This window comes from Pantherophis guttatus, chromosome 1 (assembly GCF_059756535.1).
Source record: "Pantherophis guttatus breed Tessera chromosome 1, ASM5975653v1, whole genome shotgun sequence".
NCBI lineage: Eukaryota > Metazoa > Chordata > Lepidosauria > Squamata > Colubridae > Pantherophis > Pantherophis guttatus.
In genome coordinates this window covers 116,752,289-116,772,736 of record NC_142063.1, presented here as the reverse complement: position 1 = coordinate 116,772,736, position 20,448 = coordinate 116,752,289, and the positions used below count along the sequence as shown (strand labels likewise).

Below are 20,448 nucleotides of genomic sequence, written 5' to 3'. Positions count from 1 at the left end.
AACCGAATCATGAATTCTGGCAATTTTAAAATTTTTTGCTGCAAAAAGTCAAACTTGGATTTCACCAATTCCTTAGTTTCCTGCTTAAATTTTTCAAGTTGCTGATTCACAATCTCATCCCTTCTTTCAATCTCCTCTAAGAGAAATTCTATTATATTAAAATCAGGTTTCTGGGACTGAAGAGTTAAAACATGTTGCTTTAAATTCTTAGTGGGGGAATCCCCCCCACCTATTTGTTTGTCTGACTTCACAAGCCTCAGTGCCATGTTTCCGCCTAAGCAGGCTTTGTTAGAAGAAGAAAAAAAAAAAACAAGACAAAAGACTTCCAGCCAGCAACACTCAAGCCTCCAGGGAAAAAAGAGAAAAACAAAAACAGGAGCGGAGTTTTGTCTACAAATGTAGCCAGTGGTATTTATTCCGCTACATTGTGATAATAAAAAACGGAAGAACTTTCCCTCTCAAACTCTTCTCCAGCCGCGGCAGACGCCATTTTAAAAAGAAACTTTTTTCCTCTTTCTCTTCCTCTATTCTCTTAAGTAATTTTTAAAAGATAAGTAAAATACTTGCGCTTCAGTATTACAGGTCCAGCTCACATTTTCTTTGAGTAATCTGTCAAATTCGCAAGCTTGCTTTTGACGCCTGGCTCTGCATTAGCAGAGGTCTCCCAAAGCCCGGAGCAACGGCTGGGGATATGGGGCATCTCATCCGCTCCATCCCAAAAGTAAAAGAAAAACTTTTGGGACTCTGCAGAGAGTTCTACCCACCCCTGCCGGCTCTATCTCCGTTTCCTCATGGGAACGGAGTTTTTTCGAGCCGCCGTTCCGTTGTGAAGGCGGCTCTGACAGGCAGTGGAAGCTGACGATCCCAAAGGAACGTCTGGCGGCGGCCAGCAGCAAACAGGAAGTCCATCATTTGGTTTTCTGATGATGAACAATGTGCATACATCAACAAGAGGTACAAAGCCATAAGACCTTTTGAATATAGTTATAGATTGAGAACCTGAACACAAACGTAATTTTAGCTATTGAGAGCTATCCAATGCCTTTGGTACTTGTGGTGGCACAGTGGTTAGAATGCAGTACTGCAGAATGAATGAAGGCTGCCGGCAGTTTGAGTCTCACCAGGCTCAAGGTTGACTCAGGCTTCCATCCCTCCGAGGTCAATAAAATGAGGACCCAAATTGTTGGGGGCAATATGCTGACTCTGTAAACTGCTTAGATAGGGCTGTAAAGCACTATGAAGCGGTATATAAGTCCAAGTGCTATTGCTATTGTCAAAAACTTTAAGCTTATCCATATTCACATACAAACTGCCAAACCTTACAAGATACTCTCATCTGAAAATCTTATACAATCTACTGATATTTCAGCCACTGCAATCTCATGAGATTTGGCACTATCACGAAACTTCTGCCATTTAATTTTTTTAATAATTAGTTTTGGGCTTCCACGGGTGCCACGTGGGGATGCTGCTTGCTATTTTAGATGCTGCCTTCTTATTTTTGCTGCATTTTAAATCTGTCAAGGAAAATACTTAAAATGGAACTGAATAATCAAAATGTTATCAATGCCATATTTAATATCAGGAACAAATTCCCTTTACTGGGTAATACACCTTTCAAACTTACCGTGCTGGTAACTATTTTTTAAGACAAACATGTCGACTGTAATACTTCGAGGGAAGCATTGAATGGTTTCCTAATTTTCAGAGTCGTGTTTTGTTTTGCTTTGCTTTGTTAATAAGACAATATATGATTAGAGTGTGAAAAAGATCCTGATCAATAAAGTTTAACAGGATAAGAATTGAAATAAACTGAAAAGAGAGGATGAGAGAAGAGGATGCTGAACTTGTCTTTGTTTTGGTATCTTGTTCTGATTGTGAGATCCAACTCAGAAAAATATTTTTTTAAAAATTCCTGTAACATTATTTTAGTTTTGAAAGCTTGGAGATGGGGCAGCAATAACTACAACTGTCGTCTTGCTCACCACAGAAAACAGTGCAGATGGTATTGATGTTGGTGGCTGTGCTCTCTGTCCCCATCCTGCTGCTGGGGACGCCCTTTTATCTCTGGCACAAACATCACCAGAAGGTTCCTAAATCTCAGGTAAGAATCACTCCCTGGCATTAATGTAGGACTGTTGTCCAAACTGATTCCCTAGTTCAGTTGCCAGCTATATGGAATCTAAGACTTTCATCTTGTGAGCCCACCAATTTAAGGACTGAGCAGAGAAAGGCCTATAATGAACATTGAAGCATCCTCAAAGAAGGTACATGCCATTGAGGAAAATACCAGGTTTGGGATTTGGGTGGGGTAAGGGGAGAATCTTTCGCTTATATAATCTGGGTAATAAATCTGTGGAATGAGGCTGGGTGATATTTGAGCAGCCTCTTCTCTGTTGGTTGATGTGTTCCGGGATGTTTCCAGCGCAATCCTTCCACCGCAGGAGAGCGGCAACCTCTGCTGAACTCTCAGGAACGAAAGAGATCTGTGAACATTGCTGAAGGTGACATGGATCACATGGAAAGCAACCAGGAGGAGGAAGAGGAGAAGGTAACACTTTTACTTTAATTTGGTTGCGATGGCCAAAATTTTGTTCCGTATCCTCCCTCCTAGCCATTCGACCAGTACTTAGTGCAGATTTGCCATAACATAAAGACTTTATTTTCACTTAAGTGATTTTTTTTTAGATGTGGTAGGAGAATAGAAGAAAGCTGAAATTGATGAAATAACCGAAACCACCAGCATAGATAGATCAATACTTATGTTTCAAAAAGAGGGATATAGGCAGCAAAGACTAGAAAAGCTGCAATTATGTCAAAACGAAAATGTGTCATGATGGAATTGCATAAAAGAAGCGACTTAATATTGGTGCCCCAAGATCTTAAGTTTATAAGTACATATGCCATGATACAGCTAGTCCTTGAGTTACGACCACAGTTGAGCACAAAATGTATGTTCCTAAGTGAAACGTGTTAAAGTGAGTTTGCCCCATTTTACGGTTTTTCTTGCCACAGTTGTTAAGTGAATCGTTGCATGTGTTAAATTAGGAACACAGTTGTTAAGTGAATCTGGCTTCCCGATTGACTTTGCTTGACAGAAGGTCACAAAAAATGATCCCAGGACACTGTAACTGTCATAAATATGAACCCCTTGCCCAGCATCTGAATGTTGATCGTGTGACCATGGAAATGTTGAAACGGTCATAAGTGTGATAAACAGTCATAGGTCACTTTTTTCAGTGCTGTTGCAACTTCGAATGGTTACTAAATGAACTGTTGTAAGTCAAAGACTATCTGTACTCATATCATTTGCATTCCAACATTATTGATATTTAAAAGCTACCTTCTGATCTGAATGCTCTGTTCACCAATCTCTATTTGCTGTTTCTCTCCCCCTCTCCCTCCCTCTCATTTCCTTTCATTTTCTTTCTTTGGATTTTGGAAAAAGCTCCAGGGGAGGGGTTGAGCTTAGTTGAGAGTACCTGGCTAGTCCTCACTGCCACCCCAATTCTTTTCCCTCTCGCCCATAGTTTGACTTTGGTGACGTGTTTATGCATCAAGCAATTCACACTATTGAGTTTTGCCTGGGCTGCATCTCGAACACGGCCTCTTATCTGCGTCTCTGGGCTCTCAGCTTGGCCCATGCACGTGAGTTCCTGGGGGTGGGAAGTGAAGGAAATAGAAAAGGCTTTCTTTGGCTGCAAACTTTTGTGCTACGCTGATTGGTTGGTGAGAATTTTTCCTGAAATTCCTGGGAAAGGTGATGGTGGCTGGGTTCTTGTATTGCAGCAAATCATCATGTGGTTTGTTGGTTTTGTATAGTACGGCATAGGGCAGTGATGGCTAACCTTTTTGCCGTCGCGTGCCAAAAGCGGGGGGAGCATGGGGGGGTTGCGCGCACACGTGCCTACACCCATAATTCAATGGGCTCCGCCCCTGTGCATGTGACAACCCCTCCCCCCGCGCTCCCCACACTTTTGGCACACGATGGAATAGTGGGCCCGGTGGGCCTGTTTTTCGCCCTCTGGAGGGCCTCCGGGGGCTGAGGAAGGCCGTTTTCGCTCTCCCCAGGCTCCTAGAAAGCATCTGGAGCCTGGGGAGAGCGAAAAACAGGCCTTCCCCACCCCCCTGTAGGCCCTCTGGAGGCTGGAAACAGCCTGTTTCCCAACTTCCGGTGGGCCCGAAAGGTCCGAAAATCAGCTGGCTGGCGCACGATTGCATGCTGGAGCTGAGCTAGGGCAATGCTTGCGTGCCCACCGATATGGCTCCGTGTGCCACCTGTGGCACACGTGCCATAGGTTCGCCATCACGGGCTTAGGGTGTAGCTTGTTATGTGAACCCAAGACAAACATGACTTATTCAACAGCAAGGTTAAGCAAACATTTAAGTCTAGGCATCATGTATAATCATTGTGTGTGGGTTTTTATATTACACTACGCCATTATTTGCTTAACTGTGGTCAACAAAGTAATCGACAAGGTTGACTATTTACACACAATATGCCATAAACGATATCACAATGTATATAAAGCCAGTGATTTGGCATCAGAATTAAGTCTGATTAAGATAGTGTATGTCCTATCTGCCGAGATTTCTAGATTTCAGAGAATTTGCCCCTTTGTAATCTTTGCTAACTCTTGCACTTATTCCTGTTCACAGAGCTCTCTGAGGTCCTCTGGACCATGGTGATGAAGAATGGCTTTTTGATGGGCTACTATGGCGGGGTTGTCCTTGTTCCCGTCTTTGCTTTCTTTGCAGTATTGACTGTTGCAATTTTGCTGGTGATGGAGGGACTCTCAGCTTTCCTGCACGCACTACGTCTTCATTGGTGAGACATGTAGCGATACACCTATATACTGCTTCACAGTACTTTACAGCTCTCTCTAAGTGGTTGACAGAGTCAGCATATCCCCCCCCTCCCCGCCCCACCAACAATCTGGGTCCTAATTTTACCAACCTCGGAAGGATGGAAGGCTGTGTCAACCTTGAACCGGTGAAAATCAAATTGCCAAACTGCAGGCAGCCAGCAGGCAGCAGAATTAGCCTGCAGTACTGCATTCTAACTACTGCGCCACCACAGCTCGCACATGCATGGGAAAGGGAATTCTCCTGGCAAACACAAGAACATTTTGTGTAAATGTTACTGCCCTGTTTGACTTGGATTGCTAAATTCCTCTATGCTATCATTTAGGAGTCATAGAGGCAATAAATGGTTCTCAAAGAGATCAACTCTATGATGTTAGATGGGTTGTTCAATCCTGGGGTGACACAGCACATCTACCTAGTAGTGGATTTCAAATCCCGGCGCTACCAGTTCGCTATCGGGGGCGCACGCTTTGCGCACGTGCAGCGCTTCTGCAAATGCGCAGAAGGTTCTGTGCATGTGCAGAGCATTTTTGATGACGTCTGGGTGGGTGGGCGGAGTCTCCCGCTGCCACCACTACCGGTTCGCCTGAACCGGGGCAAACCAGTAGCAACCCACCACTGCATCTACCATATATTGGAACTAGATAAAATTGGGGATAGAGTTGATCTTGCAAATCCTATACTGACCTGTCCTGTATTTTTCAGGGTGGAATTCCAGAACAAATTCTATTCAGGTGCTGGGTACCAGTTCAACCCCTTCACCTTCACCAGCGACATTTGGATCTAACAAGAAAAGTGACTGCTTCTCTCCAGAAAAGGAATATTTAGTGTGCCGTCCTGAACTAATGGGCAAAGCTACCACCTTATGTTGCTTTTTTTTTTTTTTTTTTTTTTTTTTTGCTGATTCTTGCTTACCCATCTACTGGTTGTGACTTCTATCCAGGCAGAACATGCACTAGCCTTTAACAACCTGTTATAATTAAACCGAGATCCTGTGCTGACTCACACATGAAATATCAGTATTTGGGCTGACATTTTGGAACTGAAGGAACAATCTTCCAGATCTGTGTTTTGAATCATGCCACATTGCTTCCAGACCTTTTGATAATGTTGCTCCAATAACCTTCTTATCTATGTCTCTGTAACTTGAAAGCTCTGGTGGAAAAGGAAAATCAGAATATAGGAAATATTGAAAAATGGTCCAATAAGATTTACTAGAACATTGTCCATTTGTATCACTCATTTGTTTAAAAAGGGACCGGTTTACTTACTTAAGATTAGTTGACAAGAGACCTGGCCTAGGCACTTTTTAAATTGCCTTCTGCAGATCTGCACTAGAATTTTACTGGTGTTAATGTCCAGGTCAGCCTCAGAAAGTTTTATTTATGACAAAGAATTCAGGTTGATGCTGCATCTGCCAAAATATGAGGTGGAGGCTCTGGGAAGTCCAAGCTGTCAAGACAGGCTTGATCTAAAGCAATGCAGTGGACATGTTGGGGGTTAATACAGGGAAGTGGATTGAGATGACTGTGGCTGTTCTTTCTATTGAACTCAGTTTACTGGCTGTTAGCAAAACACATCAATGGAACGTGGACCAGAGATGGAGCAAATGAAAACAGCACCTCTCCCATGTGGGCCAACTAAGTTTAATTTTGCCAAAAACAAAAGAGGGATTCTTGGCATGAAGTGCACTACAAGTTTCCTTCACATTGAAGGCAGGGAGGCCTCAAAAATGCATCAAAATCTTGTCACATCCTCCCATTAAGAGAAGGACAGTGCATTCAATAGGCCATGTAGAATTCTGTGCTAAAGACATTGAAATCCTTATCCCTGTGGCACTAACTTGGCAATAAAAATAAAACTCGCTGCATTTTTACTTCTGCCTGGAGAGCATTTTGTAGTTGCAAGATTTACTTGGGATTTCTGCTTTGCAGGTTTGAACATGGAATGGGTGTGTTTCAGACAGGTTGTGGTGTTTGGAGATGGGGTTGAATTCCTTAACTGTTGTTAAAGAATTTTGGGCTGATTTCAAAGAGGCAAGGAGCAAAATCAGTTATGAGCAGGTGGCCAGGATCTCAGTGAAATCCACTTTCTGTTCTTGTTTTGAGTTCCATTACGCCTTTTAAAAGAGGTTGGTTTTGTGTTGGACCACATCGTACCTATATATAATATAATTGTTTAATATGTAATTGAGGAAGTTGTGGGAAACTCTGCTATCTAGAGCAGGGGATAAGATGTAAGTATCAGTTGGGCATAAAAAATCCCATCCCCAAAATGCCTTCAATGAAGAGGAAGCTGTATAATGGGCAAACTTCCTGGCAGGCGGTATCATAAAAAACGCACCGGGAGATGAAAGGGGTTCTTTGGGAAAGTTTGATCTGAACTTTCAGACAATGTAGGCTGGTGACCCCCAGGGGGAGAGCCTTCTCTGTGGGGGCACCTACCCTCTGGAATCAGCTCCCCCCAGAGATAAGGAGAATCCAAGACCTCAGTGCCTTCCGTCGCGCCCTTAAAACCCATTTATTTAAACAAGCCGGGCTGGCTTAAGATGAAATTTTTAACTGTTTTTAAATGTTTTAAACGTTTTTAATTGGTAAATGAGTTTTAATTGGGCCAAATTTATATATCTTTTAATTGTTTTTAATATTTGTTCTGCATGTTTTTTAATCTGGCTGTACACCGCCCTGAGTCCTCAGGGAGAAGGGCGGTATAGAAATCCAATATAAAATAAATAAATAAATAAAAATAAACTGGGCCAGGGGATGGGGAACGTCTGCTCCGGCGGTCTCATTGCTCATAGCCACCAGCTGTGTAAATGTTGAGAGTATGGAAGCTGGTTGCCCGGTTGCTAGGTAAGGCATAAGGTGCTGCCCCAGATCGAGCTCCCACGTAGAAGCTGTGATAGGAGAGATGCTTGTAGGGCAGGGCCCCTGAGGCTTCATTCAGGGGTCGTCGTGCGATGCATACATCTGGGAGGCTGGCTGATGTCACCAGAGGTTGATGCTGGAATTGGGAGGCTTCTCTGAGGAGGGCAGGAGGGAGATGGTGATTGCTGGAAAACCCTAGAAAGAGAGGTAACTATAGAGAATTACCAGAAGCCGTAATCTGTTTCTATACAGTGTGATGTTCTATACCTGTGATGGCGAACCTATGGCACACGTGCCAGAGGTGACATGCAGCACCCTCTCTGGGCATGCAAGTCGTCGCCCCAGTTCAGCTCTGCTGCGCATGCACTCGCGCCTCCTGCCGGCCAGCTGGTCTCCGAGTCTCTGCCGCACATGCACGGGGTGTGTGGGGGGGCTGTGTGTGCATGTGGGGGCACATGCATGTGGGGGGTGGGGGCTGTGCAGGGGTACACACACTATCGCCCCATTTCAGCTCTGCCACGCATGCACTCATGCTTCCCAATGGCCAGCTGGTCTTCGGGTCTGCTGTGCATGCATAGTGTGTGCAGGGGGGCTGTGTGAGGGGGCGGGGTGCATGCACGGTGTGTGCATGCATTGCATTTTGGGGGTTGGGCGTGCGTGCACGCATTCGCACACGCTTTGGGCACTCAGTCCAGAAAAGGTTAGCCATCACTGTTCTATACAGTGTGAAATACACCTTTGCTGTTTTTAATCCAAGTGGGGAAGGCAAAACCTCCACTGAAGAATCCACATGCAAGGAGTATCTATGATTTCATTAAGACCTGGGATCTCAGGAGATAATAGTGTGATTTGCATTTTACTATTATCAGGTTGTTGAAACCAACAATTTAAATACCAGTTCATTGTTTGGTCCAATGCATTCTCTTGCTAACAGTTCAGTTTAGTAAAGTTGGAGAACCAGTTTGGTGCAGTGATTAAAGACAAGAATACAATCAAACTGCCTCAAGAAAAAAAAACCACATGTATGCAAGTCTTTGTTGATGTTGATTCCTCTCTTGCTTACTAAATGAGAAGATACCAAGATAACTATTTAAATTGCAGAAGCCATAATATTCAAATTTCAGTAGTTTTCCAGATAGTGCCTAGGCTTTTAAACATTTTTGATACCATTATGGTGCAGATCTTTAAAGAATAAAGTTCAAGTTTTCCTCTGAGTTCTTTACTTAATGATAATTTTGTGCTTCAGGAAAAATGTGGATTACATACAATGTGATTATGGCTGACCTGGAGGCAGGCTTAATGGAATGAACAAAAAAAGGCTCATTTCAGCCTACAGTGAGGACAGTATAGAAGAAGACAACATTTACTCACAAAACTTTGTAAAACAGTTATGTAGGAAGTTGTATAGCTTCATTACCCTTAGCCCATAAAATTTAAAACTAGCTATAAAATTTCAGTGTTATGGGATTGTTGGTTTTTGTTTTTTTTTTAATTTGATTTATATGCCGCCCTTCTCCGGAGACTCAGGGCGGCTTACAATGCGTTAAGCAATAGCCTTCATTTATACAAAGTCAGCTTATTGCCCCCACAAACTGGGTCCTCAATTTACCTACCTTAGAAAGGATGGAAGGCTGAGTCAACCTTGAGCCTGGTGAGATTCGAACATGCAGTAATTGCAGGCAGCTGAATGTTAATAACAGGCTATTAGTCTGCTGCGCCACCAAGCTCTTTTTAGGTTTTCCTATTATGCACTTGGATTTAAGACTGCTTTCCTGTAGATTTCTCCATTCTAAACTGATAAATTATTTTTTCATCTTACCTTTCTCTGGAATCTCTTGAAGTTGGCCTATTAAGGAAGAGGCATTCCCATTCCGTGATAAACAACCCAGTAGTTGCCCCGAGGATCCTGGCCTATACACATACAACATAATCAGTTAAAGTATACATGTGAAATTTCCCTTAAGCACTACTCTACAGGACGTTTTTGAGAATACTCTCAAAACCTGATCCAGTTCTATCTTTGTCCTTAGCCACCACTGATGTCTTAATTCTTCCCTTTTGTTTGGTTATCAGCATGATGAAGATGTAGCTGATACAATCAATCATCCCCAAAACATTGGTGGAATGATTCTATAGCAGTTCTAGACATTACGGTTGGGGAAAACGCCTCATGAGGTAAAGTGAATTATAACAGAACTAGCATGACTTGGGACTCGGGTTTTGCTTTTGAGAGTGTGTCTCGTAATTCAACCTTTGATCTCTTTGCAACTGTGGAGGCAGGCTAAATTTGTCCTTGGCTGTTCTAGACCCTGATCACATCATTACCAAGATCATGAATTGGGCATTGTAGATCTTTTAAAGGTATTGATATGGCATTGATATAGTCAGTGGCTGACATTTAAAAAGTTGCCTAGTTGAGAATGCTGTGAGCATAATCCCTCCCTACCAGTAACTTCACTCTCATTTTGCTGGGCTATTAAAAAAAAGAAACCAATTGATTTAAACTGGAAAAGAGATGTCCCAAATTAGAGCATTAAAGATTTTCTCTTTTAGCCAAAAAAGGATTCTGCCTGACTGGATTTTTTTTGGGGGGGGGGCGGGGAGAGAATACCATTTTACCTATTTTGGCATCATATTGACATCTGTGCAGAGGTGGGTTTCAGCAGGTTCTGACCAGTTCTGGAAAACCAGTAGTAAAAATTCTGACTCTATTCTCTGCCTCCCATGTCCCAGCTGATCGGGAGGAAATGGGAATTTTGCAGTATCCTTCCCCCAGAGTGGGGTGGAAATGGAGATTTTGCAGTATCCTTCCCCTGCCATGCCCACCGAGCCACATCCACAGAACCGGTAGTAAAAAAATTTGAAACCCACCACTGCATCTCAATGCTTCTGACTGCATTTACTGCCAGAACTGACATTCCCTTGCAACACTTCTGAATTTGGGGTACTTTAACTGGGGTGAAATTAAACACTTCTCCCAGCGTCCTCTTCTAGCCTGAATGACAGCAAAGCCATAAAACTATCCTACCAGCCACCAGTCTTCGGGAAGACTGTCTCAATGAGTTGTGCTCCCTCCTTCATCCACATCTCTCTCCCACTCACCTGTCCTGTCACCTGGTTTATTCTTGGATTCAGGCCCATCATAGGCCTGTGTTCAGAAAGAACCCAAATAACAGCTGCAGAGCACCTCCGCACCAGCAATATGTGTATTTTTAATACATTTATATGTCTATCATTTTTTTTAACCTACTGTATTCTGTGTAAATGAGTCCTACATTTCATTATACTTGCTTAAACAAAATCTATCTTTATAGGCAACTGGCTCATAAGTGGCAAGTGCAACAAGGTCTTCAATCCATTTAATAAATGGCTCCATTCATTCGTTTGTCTATCTCTGGTTTAGTAGAATAGTAATCTAGGAAGAGACTTACCAGTCATCCGGCTCACACTCCCGGAAACCTTTAGCAAAAGGGTTACTAGCAATTTTCAGCTGGGTGATCTGTCAAGACAGGGATAGCTTTATTAGGGATTTGCTACCTTCCCTGGCAGCCTCATTGTTCAGACAGCCTTCACTAGTCCCAGAGAAGGGAATTTCAGTCAAGTAGCATACTGATCTAAATTCCTTCACATACCTCATGAAACTGTTTAGGAGAAGGCCACGGGACACAATGAACATTTGATTTATTTTCTTGGGACAGTAGGATGGCATTTAAAAAAGGCAAAGTCTCCTTCAAGTTGAGTTTAACTCCTAGTGGCTTCATTGATACACCAATCTATAAAAAGTCAGGCCTGAGGAGAGGGAGGTGCAGCCGGTACATTGTTCTGGGCCCATGGAGCTTAAAAGGGAGCCAATGAAATTTTTACAAAACCAAATTTTTTAAAAGAAAAACAATATTGGATATATACTTCATACTCTATATACTTTGTGTGTATAGCAAAACCACCTTGCAGCCTTGTTTGACATAACCTTTATTAATCTGAAACTCGGTGAACAGTTATTTGTGTAATTTATTGAATTTTAATTTCATTACTTATTTATTTAACTTATTTGCAAGTTTAGTTTCATTTCATTTATGAATATATTTTGTATTTCATTTCAGTTTATGAATGGTTATGAAATGTCATCTCAAAAATCTGGAGCTGAAAAACACAAGGAAAAACAGAAATGTGATGAGATTAATAAAAAGGGGCGACAAACGCTTTTTCAATTTGGCGTTAAATGCAAAACAAACGAAACTAACCAAAATGAAACTTTACATTCAGAACAATGTGAGACAAGTGCAGAACTGAAACAAAGGGCGGAATCTCATGAGGCCAGTTTGGATTGTTTATATACTAATGTGTATTATTGTTTTTATTATCTTTTACAGAAGTACCTGTCCTCTTTTTAATATATTTGCAAGTATGTTTGAATGTAATTAATAAATGTACAATTATGACATTATTGATTTATGTGTCTATGTGTAGGTGAGTGGGCCCATATTAGTCTTGTTCCAGCACTTAATAATCCTCTCGGCGGCCCTGTAAAAGGTTATCTATCCCATTGGGCTCTAGCAAAAAGAGGTTGAGAGATAAAAATTTCAAGTTATCCAATGAAGTATGTGGTATACTGAGGCTGGGAGCTAGTCCCTTTTATCCATATTGATTGTATCCTCTCAGATTCCTTCTTAAATTGTTGGTTTAGGGTTCATAATTAGGTTATCAGTTTAGAATCATGAGCGATGTGTTATGCATACAGGTAGTCCTCACTTACATTTTCTGAACAAGAGCTGTTAATTTCATTTCATTAACAGCCAACAAGCATCCAAAGAATAATAACTCAATTCTGAGGCACAGTATTTCAGATAACCATAATCTTACTCTGGTTGGCAGAATGTCCAGAAGCAATTTGCAGGAAAACTTACAAGAGAGAAACAAGAGCCGAATCAAACATTTCTGGAATCAAGATGCGAAGGAATATGAATGAAGTTGTTTCCTGCAAATTGCATCAGTCGTCTCCTTCCTTAAATAGGCTAGGGGAGTGGCCAATTAGCCCCAAGCCTTACTCTTGAGGAGACGTCCTCCTGAGAAGCCACTCCTGCCTTTTAACAGCTCTGTGCGCTCATGCATCGAGAAGAGGCTCCTCCTCTTCTTCCTCTTCACTTATGGGAGCTTCTGGAGGTTCTGAAGGCCCTGGCTGAATCCCCGCTTCTGGCACCACATCTTCTCCAGCCTCCTCATTGTCTGACTCAAGCGCCAGCTTCACAGGCTGATGGCGCAGCACCACACCAGCCTCCTCGCTGTCGGAATCAGCTACTAACTGCACAGGCCGTTGATGGGCCACAACACTTAGTGACCATTCAAAGTTACAAAGTCACTGAAAAATGACTTATGACCATTTTTCACACTTACGACCATTGCAGCATCCACACGGTCAAATGATTTACATTTGGATGCTTGACAACTGACTTATATTTATGACTGTTGCAGTGTCCCGGGGTCATATGATCACCTTTTGCAACCTTCTGACAAGCAAAGTCAGTGGGGAAACCAGATTCACTTAACAACCATGTTACTAATGTAACAAATGAAATGATTCATTTAACAAAAGTGGCAAGAAAAGTCATAAAACAGGGGGGGAACTCACTTAACAAATTTCTCACTTAGCAACATAAATTTTGGGCCCAATTGTGGTCGTAAGTTGAGGACTGCTTGTATTTACCCAGCAGAGGGGGACCATCCTGATTTATCTGCAAGAACTCAGTGGTATTCTGTCCCACATCAACCCTCTTCCATAAATCAGTTCTCTTGGAGGAGAAACCATGATATACTGTGTTCTTACCCGATGGTTCTGATAGGCGGTCACTGCCATAAATTGTGTCTCTGTAAAGATGAAAGATTTGAAATTCTCTTGGGCATAGCGCTCGCTGTCTGGACGCGGATCCACCACCACCACATGGAAACGGGGCTGGTATCTGTGCATGGAGTTCAGAATGATCTGTTTGATTAAGAAAACAAAGCTTTCAGGTGAGGGTACAAACTTAATTTAAATTTAGGTGAGGGCGTCCATTTTTAAGATCTTCCCATGATGCATATGGCAGCATGCAACTTTCTTTCACTTTCCCAGATGTCAGTAGATCTGTTCCAATTTGAAATATAATGGGGGAAAACCCGAGTCAGAAATGTTATATGCTGTCAACTAAGGGGCTACATTTCATGAAAAGTGCTTTTTATTTATTAAATACTGAAGAAATAATTCACTCAGGTTCTCTTCACTTTCATGACTAAACTCTCCATGAAAAAAAGCTACATCGGTTTCCCAATCTGGCAATGGCCAGATATAAAAAACAAAAATTAATACTCCATTATTATTATTTATCATATGATGAAAACATGACAAAAGAGAAGTAAACATATACACACAATCCATATAATTATATAGAAAACCACTATGGGGGAAGGGCAGTGGACTCATAACTGGATGTCCAGTTCAGTTATCTAGGCGTTGCTTGGTGCAGATCTTCTAGGGCCATGATGGTGAACCTATGGCACGCGTGCCACAGGTGGCACGCGTAGTCATATCAGTGGACAAGTGCGCTCAGCTCTGGCACGCATGCGTGCTGGCCAGCTGATTTTTGAGCCTTCTGGGCCCAACAGACATAGGGAAATAGGCTGTTTCCTGCCTCTGGAGGGCCTCCGGAGGGGTGGGGAAGGCCATTTTCGCCCTCCCCAGACTCCTAGAAAGGCTCTAGAGCCAGATGAGAGAGAAAAACGGGCCTACCGGGCCATCATGTGCCAGGAGTGTGGGGGGGAGCATGGTGGGGGTCGCGCATGCATGCATGGGGATGGGGCGCATAGAATTATGGGTGTGGGCACGTGCATGCGTGATCCCCCCGCCCCCCCCTCCTGGCACGCGATGGCAAAAAGGTTAGCCATCACTGTTCTAGGGAATCAGAGAACACATATTGTGGGCAATTTGGCAAAATATGTTGCATATCAGCACCACAATGGCAACAAAGGGAATCTTTCCATCCCCACTGATAGAGGGCAGAGGCACTTCCTCCAGTATTACACCTAATTGTTACTGTTAATTCTGTTCAGTTTTGTCTAATATGCCATAGCTGGGAGGGAAATAATATATGCTGTTGAAATGGCAATGGTGGAAACAGGAATGCCACACATCTGGAGGGTAGAAATTGGATAAAGCTGGTCGATACCTATTAGGTTGGGTCTTGGGTCAGGGTTATGTTGCCAATCTAGCCATAATTGCTTATTCAGATTTCTTTTGAGCCAGCCCAAATATGAGATACTGTTATAAATGAAAAAGAAGTTTCTTCTTTTACTCCAACAGTATTTCTGTTTTCTCTCCACTACTACCACAGCCCTTCTTTTTTTGTAGAATCTTGTTTGAGAAGAATTTTGGAGAAATGTGTGTCCTTTTTTTTTTTTTTGCTAATAGAGTACTGCCAACGATATATTTAGGATTTTTAAAAAATCTGAGTATTATAATGATTGCATTTAAAGAATAAGTTGCCTTTCTTAAAATAAAACAGTAGAAAAACATGAAACAACTGCCTTAAACAGTTGCTATTAAGTCAAGTGCAACCCAGGGAGGAAGCTAAATAGTTATTAATCATGCAACAGTCCAGAGCAACTCACATGGCCGTTGTCATCCATCAAGTTGTTGGTGAGCTTGAGCTTGTCAAAAGAGACAATTTGCCTCATCCACTGGCCTCCCTTGGCAGGGGAGTCAGGATGGAAGTGAACCCGGCCAGGTGTAGCAGGATCCGCCTTGCCAGCTACCAGCCAAGCAGAACTGTGGAACGCATACCTGTAGGAAAGAGGTATCCTGCTGGGCCAGGTTGTTACAGTCCTGGCTTGTACTGGATCCATCCATTATGTTTGATTTGCAAGGAAGTCCCAACGGAAAAAATCAGCTAGATCAGGCAGATTCTATCTATGGAATAGTGAAGTACTAGCTATAGGAACCTGCTTCCCTGCTGTGGAACTGAAAAAGTTGTCCATCCCAACAACTGGACATCTCAGAGATGAGAATACTGGCCCTATCTATCAGCCTGGAAGAAGGCCAAAGGATGCTACATACATTATTTAATACATAAACACACACACACACAAATGCACACTCATTTGTGTTGATGTTCAGATAAATTTGAAAATACCATGATTAAGATAGATTGATCCATGCAGAATCCAAAATCTAAATCAAGACCTTTTATAACTGTAAATGAAATTCTGAACTGAAATATGTTTCAGGAACAAGGCTAGCAAAAGAGAGAAGTGATCGCATGGGTGGGTTAAGTCTTAAGTTTCTGTCAGGTTCTCTTTTTATTTAAATACTTTCTAAAAATAAATAAATGTGATGCTGCAAAGCAAAATATCAGTCTCTAGCATCACTTAAGAATGCCCCTTGATCCCATGTAGACATTCCAAGGTGTCTTATAACATGTTGATGGCCACAAAAAAGGACTTTGTTTTGAGGTATGCCATCCAGGGGTGAAATCCAGCAGGTTCTGACAGGTTCTGAAGAACTGGTAGCGGAAATTTTGAGTAGTTCGGAGAACTGGCAAATACCACCTCTGGCTGGCCCCAGAGTGGGGTGGGAATAGAGATTTTGCAGTATCCTTCCCCTGTTACGCCCACCAAGCCACGTCCACCAAGCAACACCACGCCCACCAAGCCACGCCCACAGAACCGGCAGTAAAAAAGTTTGGATTTCACCACTGATGCCATCTACTTTAGGATGACAAACAGCATCCTGAGGAACTAGAAGGAATGGCAGGGACAGGGTTCAAGATTGTCTTTTGGTAAACAGTTTTTCCTCATCGTAGCACCCATCTTAAAATCTGTGCATCTCTAATGAACAGCTTCATTCCAAGAACCAGACATTGACTTGACTATTACTAATTCACTTCCATTGTTGACCAAAAAGCCAGAATGACAGGAAAAGGAGGGGGAGTCAAGGCTATGTGTTTTTCATCTCTGAAGACATGCTAGACAAATGAATAATAATAATGAATCCAACTCTTTGACTCCCTGACCTTCATTGGTGTTGACAAGTGATGTCCAGCAGGATTTGCATCCCAGACTGGTAGCATGTCTGCCGCATGCTAATATAGAAATCTAATACAACTTAAATGCATATTACTTATGTGGCTTTTATCTTGAGAATCAAAGTGTGGAGTTATTATGCCTTAGAGAGTATATCATTATTCAGCAACCCTCTTCTCTTCTGAAGAGACCTGATACAGAATGTGTTTTTTTTTTCCCTTCATGGATAATGTTAAATTGGAACAGAAGATATACTCTAGCTGCCTGGAAGTGATTCTTTATAGCCTTTTGCTCTTGGTAATAATTCCAGGGGGATGGCCCCGGAGAGAGACTATGGTTTGTCTGGGGTATGAGACAGGGGCGGGTTTCAATTTTTTTTACTACCGGTTCTGTGGGTGTGGCTTGGTGGGCATGGCAGGGGAAGGATACTGTAAAATCTCCATTCCGTCCCCAATCCAGGGGAAGGTTACTGCAAAATCCGTATTTCCTCCCGATCAGCTAGGTCTTGGGCCAGTCAGAATTTCCGCTACTGGTTCTCCAGAACTGGTCAGAACCTGCTGAAACCCACCTCTGGTATGAGACATGTAAGTACAAAGAAGCCATTTCCTTGACAAGCCATACAGATAGTCCTCGACTTACAATAGTTCACATAGTGACCATTCAAAGGTACTGAAAAAAAAATGACTTATGACCATTTTTCACATTTATGACCTTTGCAGCATCCCCATGGTCACATAATTTACATTCGAATGCTTGACAATTGACTCAGATTTATGACAGTTGCGGAGTCCCAGGATCATGCAATCCCCTTTTGAGACCTTCTGACAAGCAAAGTCAATGTGGAAGCCAGATTCACTTAACAACCATGTTATTAATTTAACAACAGTAGTGATTCACTTAACAAATGTGGCAAGAAAAGTCAGAAAATGGGGCAAAACTCACTTAACAAATCTCTCACTTAGCAACATAAATTTTGGCCTCAATTGTAGCTGTAAGTTGAAGACTACCTGTATTACTCTTCCTGATCTTCTAAGTCTGACAATTGAAACAAAATTCATGATCTTGGCTTTCATTAAAGTTACAAAAAAACTTCTTCTGGCAAACATGCCAATATTTTTAGGGCAGCACAGTTCACCATTCATCATATATTTGCGTTCACAATGGCAGCAAAAGTCAATCCTTCTGAGCCACAGTGGCCCAAGACGAGGACCACATCTGCTGACTCAACTGGACCTCAGGTTTTGCAAAAGTAAAACAGCTTTCAAGGGAAAGATTCAAAATCAAAACCAAACCTTGGTTTCCCAGAAGCCGACAGAAGTGGCAATAGAAGACAGCTGATATTTGAAAGGTTTGGAGGGAGGAATGGAAGAGAATGGAAAGTCTCAAACCTTCTCAAGCTTAGTTTTAAAAAAGGAAATAAACAATCCCAGAACCTCTGAACTCTAGTGATAGAAAAGCTTTGGTTATAGACAATGGGTTAAGATCCCATTGGCTGCAATCATTCATTGAGGTTCCCATTGATATCAATAGGTCCAAACTTACGATCCCATACCGATATCTCTTGTCATCCAAAGGGACAAAATCCATTAGAAGCACATAGTCAGCCAATGGGTCCATGCCTGATATCTTCACCTGGAAGGTGGGAAACATCCTCCTGCCACAGAGAAAAAGGACTTTGCAAGATCATTTATTTAGCCTCCTTGTTGCAATAAGAAAGGTCAGGCTAATGGTCATGGGGGATTTCAACCTGCCATTGGTCGGTACCACGTCAATGGTGGCCCAGGAGTTCATGGCTTCCTTGACGGCCTTGGACCTGACCCGGTTAGTTCAAGGCCCTACTCACATGGGGGGACACAATCTGGTTCTGATTTTTGTCTCTGGTCAGTGGCAGAATGATCTAGAAATAGGGGATTTAGTTACGGAGCCCTTGTCATAGTCTGATCATTCACTCCTTCAACTGGACCTTCGAACCGCTACCCCTTGCTGCAGGGAGACGGAACCGGTTAGATGTTTCTGTCCCAGATGCCTGATGGACCCTGATAGGTTCCAGACGGAGCTTGGGCCATTCCCTGAGGCTCTGGCTCACGACTCGACAGAAGAACTAGTGACCGCCTGGGATAGAGCAGCCGCTGGGGCTTTGGACCGCGTTCTGCCTTTGCGGCCTCTGACTCGGTGCCGATCTCAATTAGCTCCTTGGTTTTCCGAGGAGCTGAGAGAGTTGAAGCACCGGAAAAGATGCCTGGAGAGCGGTTGGAGGGCCAGCCGTTCCGAATCTGACCAAACACTGGTAAGGTCTCATATTAAGACCTACCTAGTGGCGATCAAAGCGGCAAAAATTAATTATTTTTCCGCTCTGATTGCGTCTGCGGATAACCGCCCAGCCGCCCTGTTTAGGATGATCCATTCCCTACTCCATTCGGGAGCGCAGGAAGACCCATTGCAGGGTAGGGTTGAGGATTTTGTGCAATAACTGCATGACAAAATCGCTCAGATTCGAGAGGGCTTGGACTCCGACTGGATGGGTTCAGATGAGGTGATGGAGGTGGGTCTTGAGAGTGTTAGCTGGGAGGAGTTTGACCTTGTGACTCCTGAGGATGTGGACAGGGTCCTGGGTAGGCTGAATGCGACCACATGTTTGTTGGACCCGTGTCCCTCCTGGTTGGTGCTGGCTTCCCAGGAGGTTACACGAGGCTGGCTCCAGGGGATTATTAATGCTTCTTTGAGTGAGGGTTTCTTTCCTGCTGTTTTGAAAGAGGTGGTGGTGAGGCCCCTCCTCAAGAAGCCTTCCCTGGACCCGGCTGTTTTATCAAATTATTGTCCTGTCTCCAACCTTCGTTTTGTGGAGAAGGTTGTTGAGAGTGTGGTGGCACAACAGCTTCCTCAGCACCTGGATGAAGCAAACTATCTAGATCCATTCCAGTCGGGTTTCAGGCCTGGGTATAGCACGGAAACGGCATTGGTCGCATTGGTTGATGATCTCTGGAGGGCTCAGGACAGGGGTTGTTCCTCTGTCCTGGTCCTGTTAGATCTCTCGGCGGCTTTTGATACCATCAACCATGGTATCATGCTGCGCCAGCTGGAGGGGTTAGGAGTGGGGGGCACCGTTCTATGGTGGTTCGCCTCCTTCCTCTCCAGCCGTACACAGTCTGTGTTGGCAAGGGGGCAGAGGTCGACCCCAAGGCGTCTAGTTTGTGGGGGCCACAGGGGTCGGTCCTCTCGCCCCTCCTGTTAAACATTTATGTGAAGCCACTGGGCGAGATCATCCGTGGCTTCGGGGTGGATTTCCATCAGTATGCTGATGATACTCAGCTGTACATTTAGTTAGTTAGTTTATTATATTTGTATACCGCCCTTCTCCCGAAGGACTCAGGGCGGTGAACAGCCATGATAAAAACAATGTACAACAAAAATTAAAAGCTTATTGAAATAATTAAATCATTTGGCCAAATTTAAAACATCCAACTAAGATCATTTTAAAACCCCTATCAAAACCCAATTTAAAAACCTTTATCCTGTCAGTCCAGCTTGCTGGAATAATAGGGTCTTCAGAGCGCACCGGAAGGCACGGAGGTCAGGGATCCTTTGTATGTCCGGGGGCAGTTCATTCCATAGGGCCGGGGCCCCCACAGAGAAGGCTCTCCCCCTGGGGTTGCCAGCCTACACTGTT

General features: G+C 43.2%; 2 protein-coding genes across 10 annotated transcripts in view; one reads left to right on the top strand and one right to left on the bottom strand.

Annotated features, from left to right (window-relative positions):
- The window catches only part of TCIRG1 (T cell immune regulator 1, ATPase H+ transporting V0 subunit a3), a 36,182-nt gene extending 29,440 nt beyond the window's left edge, over nucleotides 1-6,742 (top strand). For all 8 annotated transcript variants that reach the window (XM_087883584.1, XM_087883594.1, XM_034433859.3 and 5 more), the window contains 5 exons: nucleotides 1,991-2,104; nucleotides 2,426-2,551; nucleotides 3,531-3,648; nucleotides 4,660-4,828; nucleotides 5,572-6,742. In XM_087883584.1, the coding sequence (XP_087739710.1) occupies nucleotides 1,991-2,104; nucleotides 2,426-2,551; nucleotides 3,531-3,648; nucleotides 4,660-4,828; nucleotides 5,572-5,653 (609 nt within the window). In that variant the 3' untranslated portion in view covers nucleotides 5,654-6,742. The remainder of the gene's footprint in view (nucleotides 1-1,990; nucleotides 2,105-2,425; nucleotides 2,552-3,530; nucleotides 3,649-4,659; nucleotides 4,829-5,571) is intronic.
- Nucleotides 6,497-20,448, bottom strand: part of TBX10 (T-box transcription factor 10) — a 21,134-nt gene continuing 7,182 nt past the window's right edge. For both annotated transcript variants that reach the window (XM_087883615.1, XM_034433861.3), the window contains exons 3-8: nucleotides 18,334-18,435; nucleotides 15,372-15,543; nucleotides 13,555-13,710; nucleotides 11,165-11,232; nucleotides 9,553-9,644; nucleotides 6,497-7,928 (exon numbers count right to left, since the gene is read on the bottom strand). In XM_087883615.1, coding sequence (XP_087739741.1) covers nucleotides 7,654-7,928; nucleotides 9,553-9,644; nucleotides 11,165-11,232; nucleotides 13,555-13,710; nucleotides 15,372-15,543; nucleotides 18,334-18,435 — 865 coding nt within the window. In that variant the 3' untranslated portion in view covers nucleotides 6,497-7,653. The remainder of the gene's footprint in view (nucleotides 7,929-9,552; nucleotides 9,645-11,164; nucleotides 11,233-13,554; nucleotides 13,711-15,371; nucleotides 15,544-18,333; nucleotides 18,436-20,448) is intronic.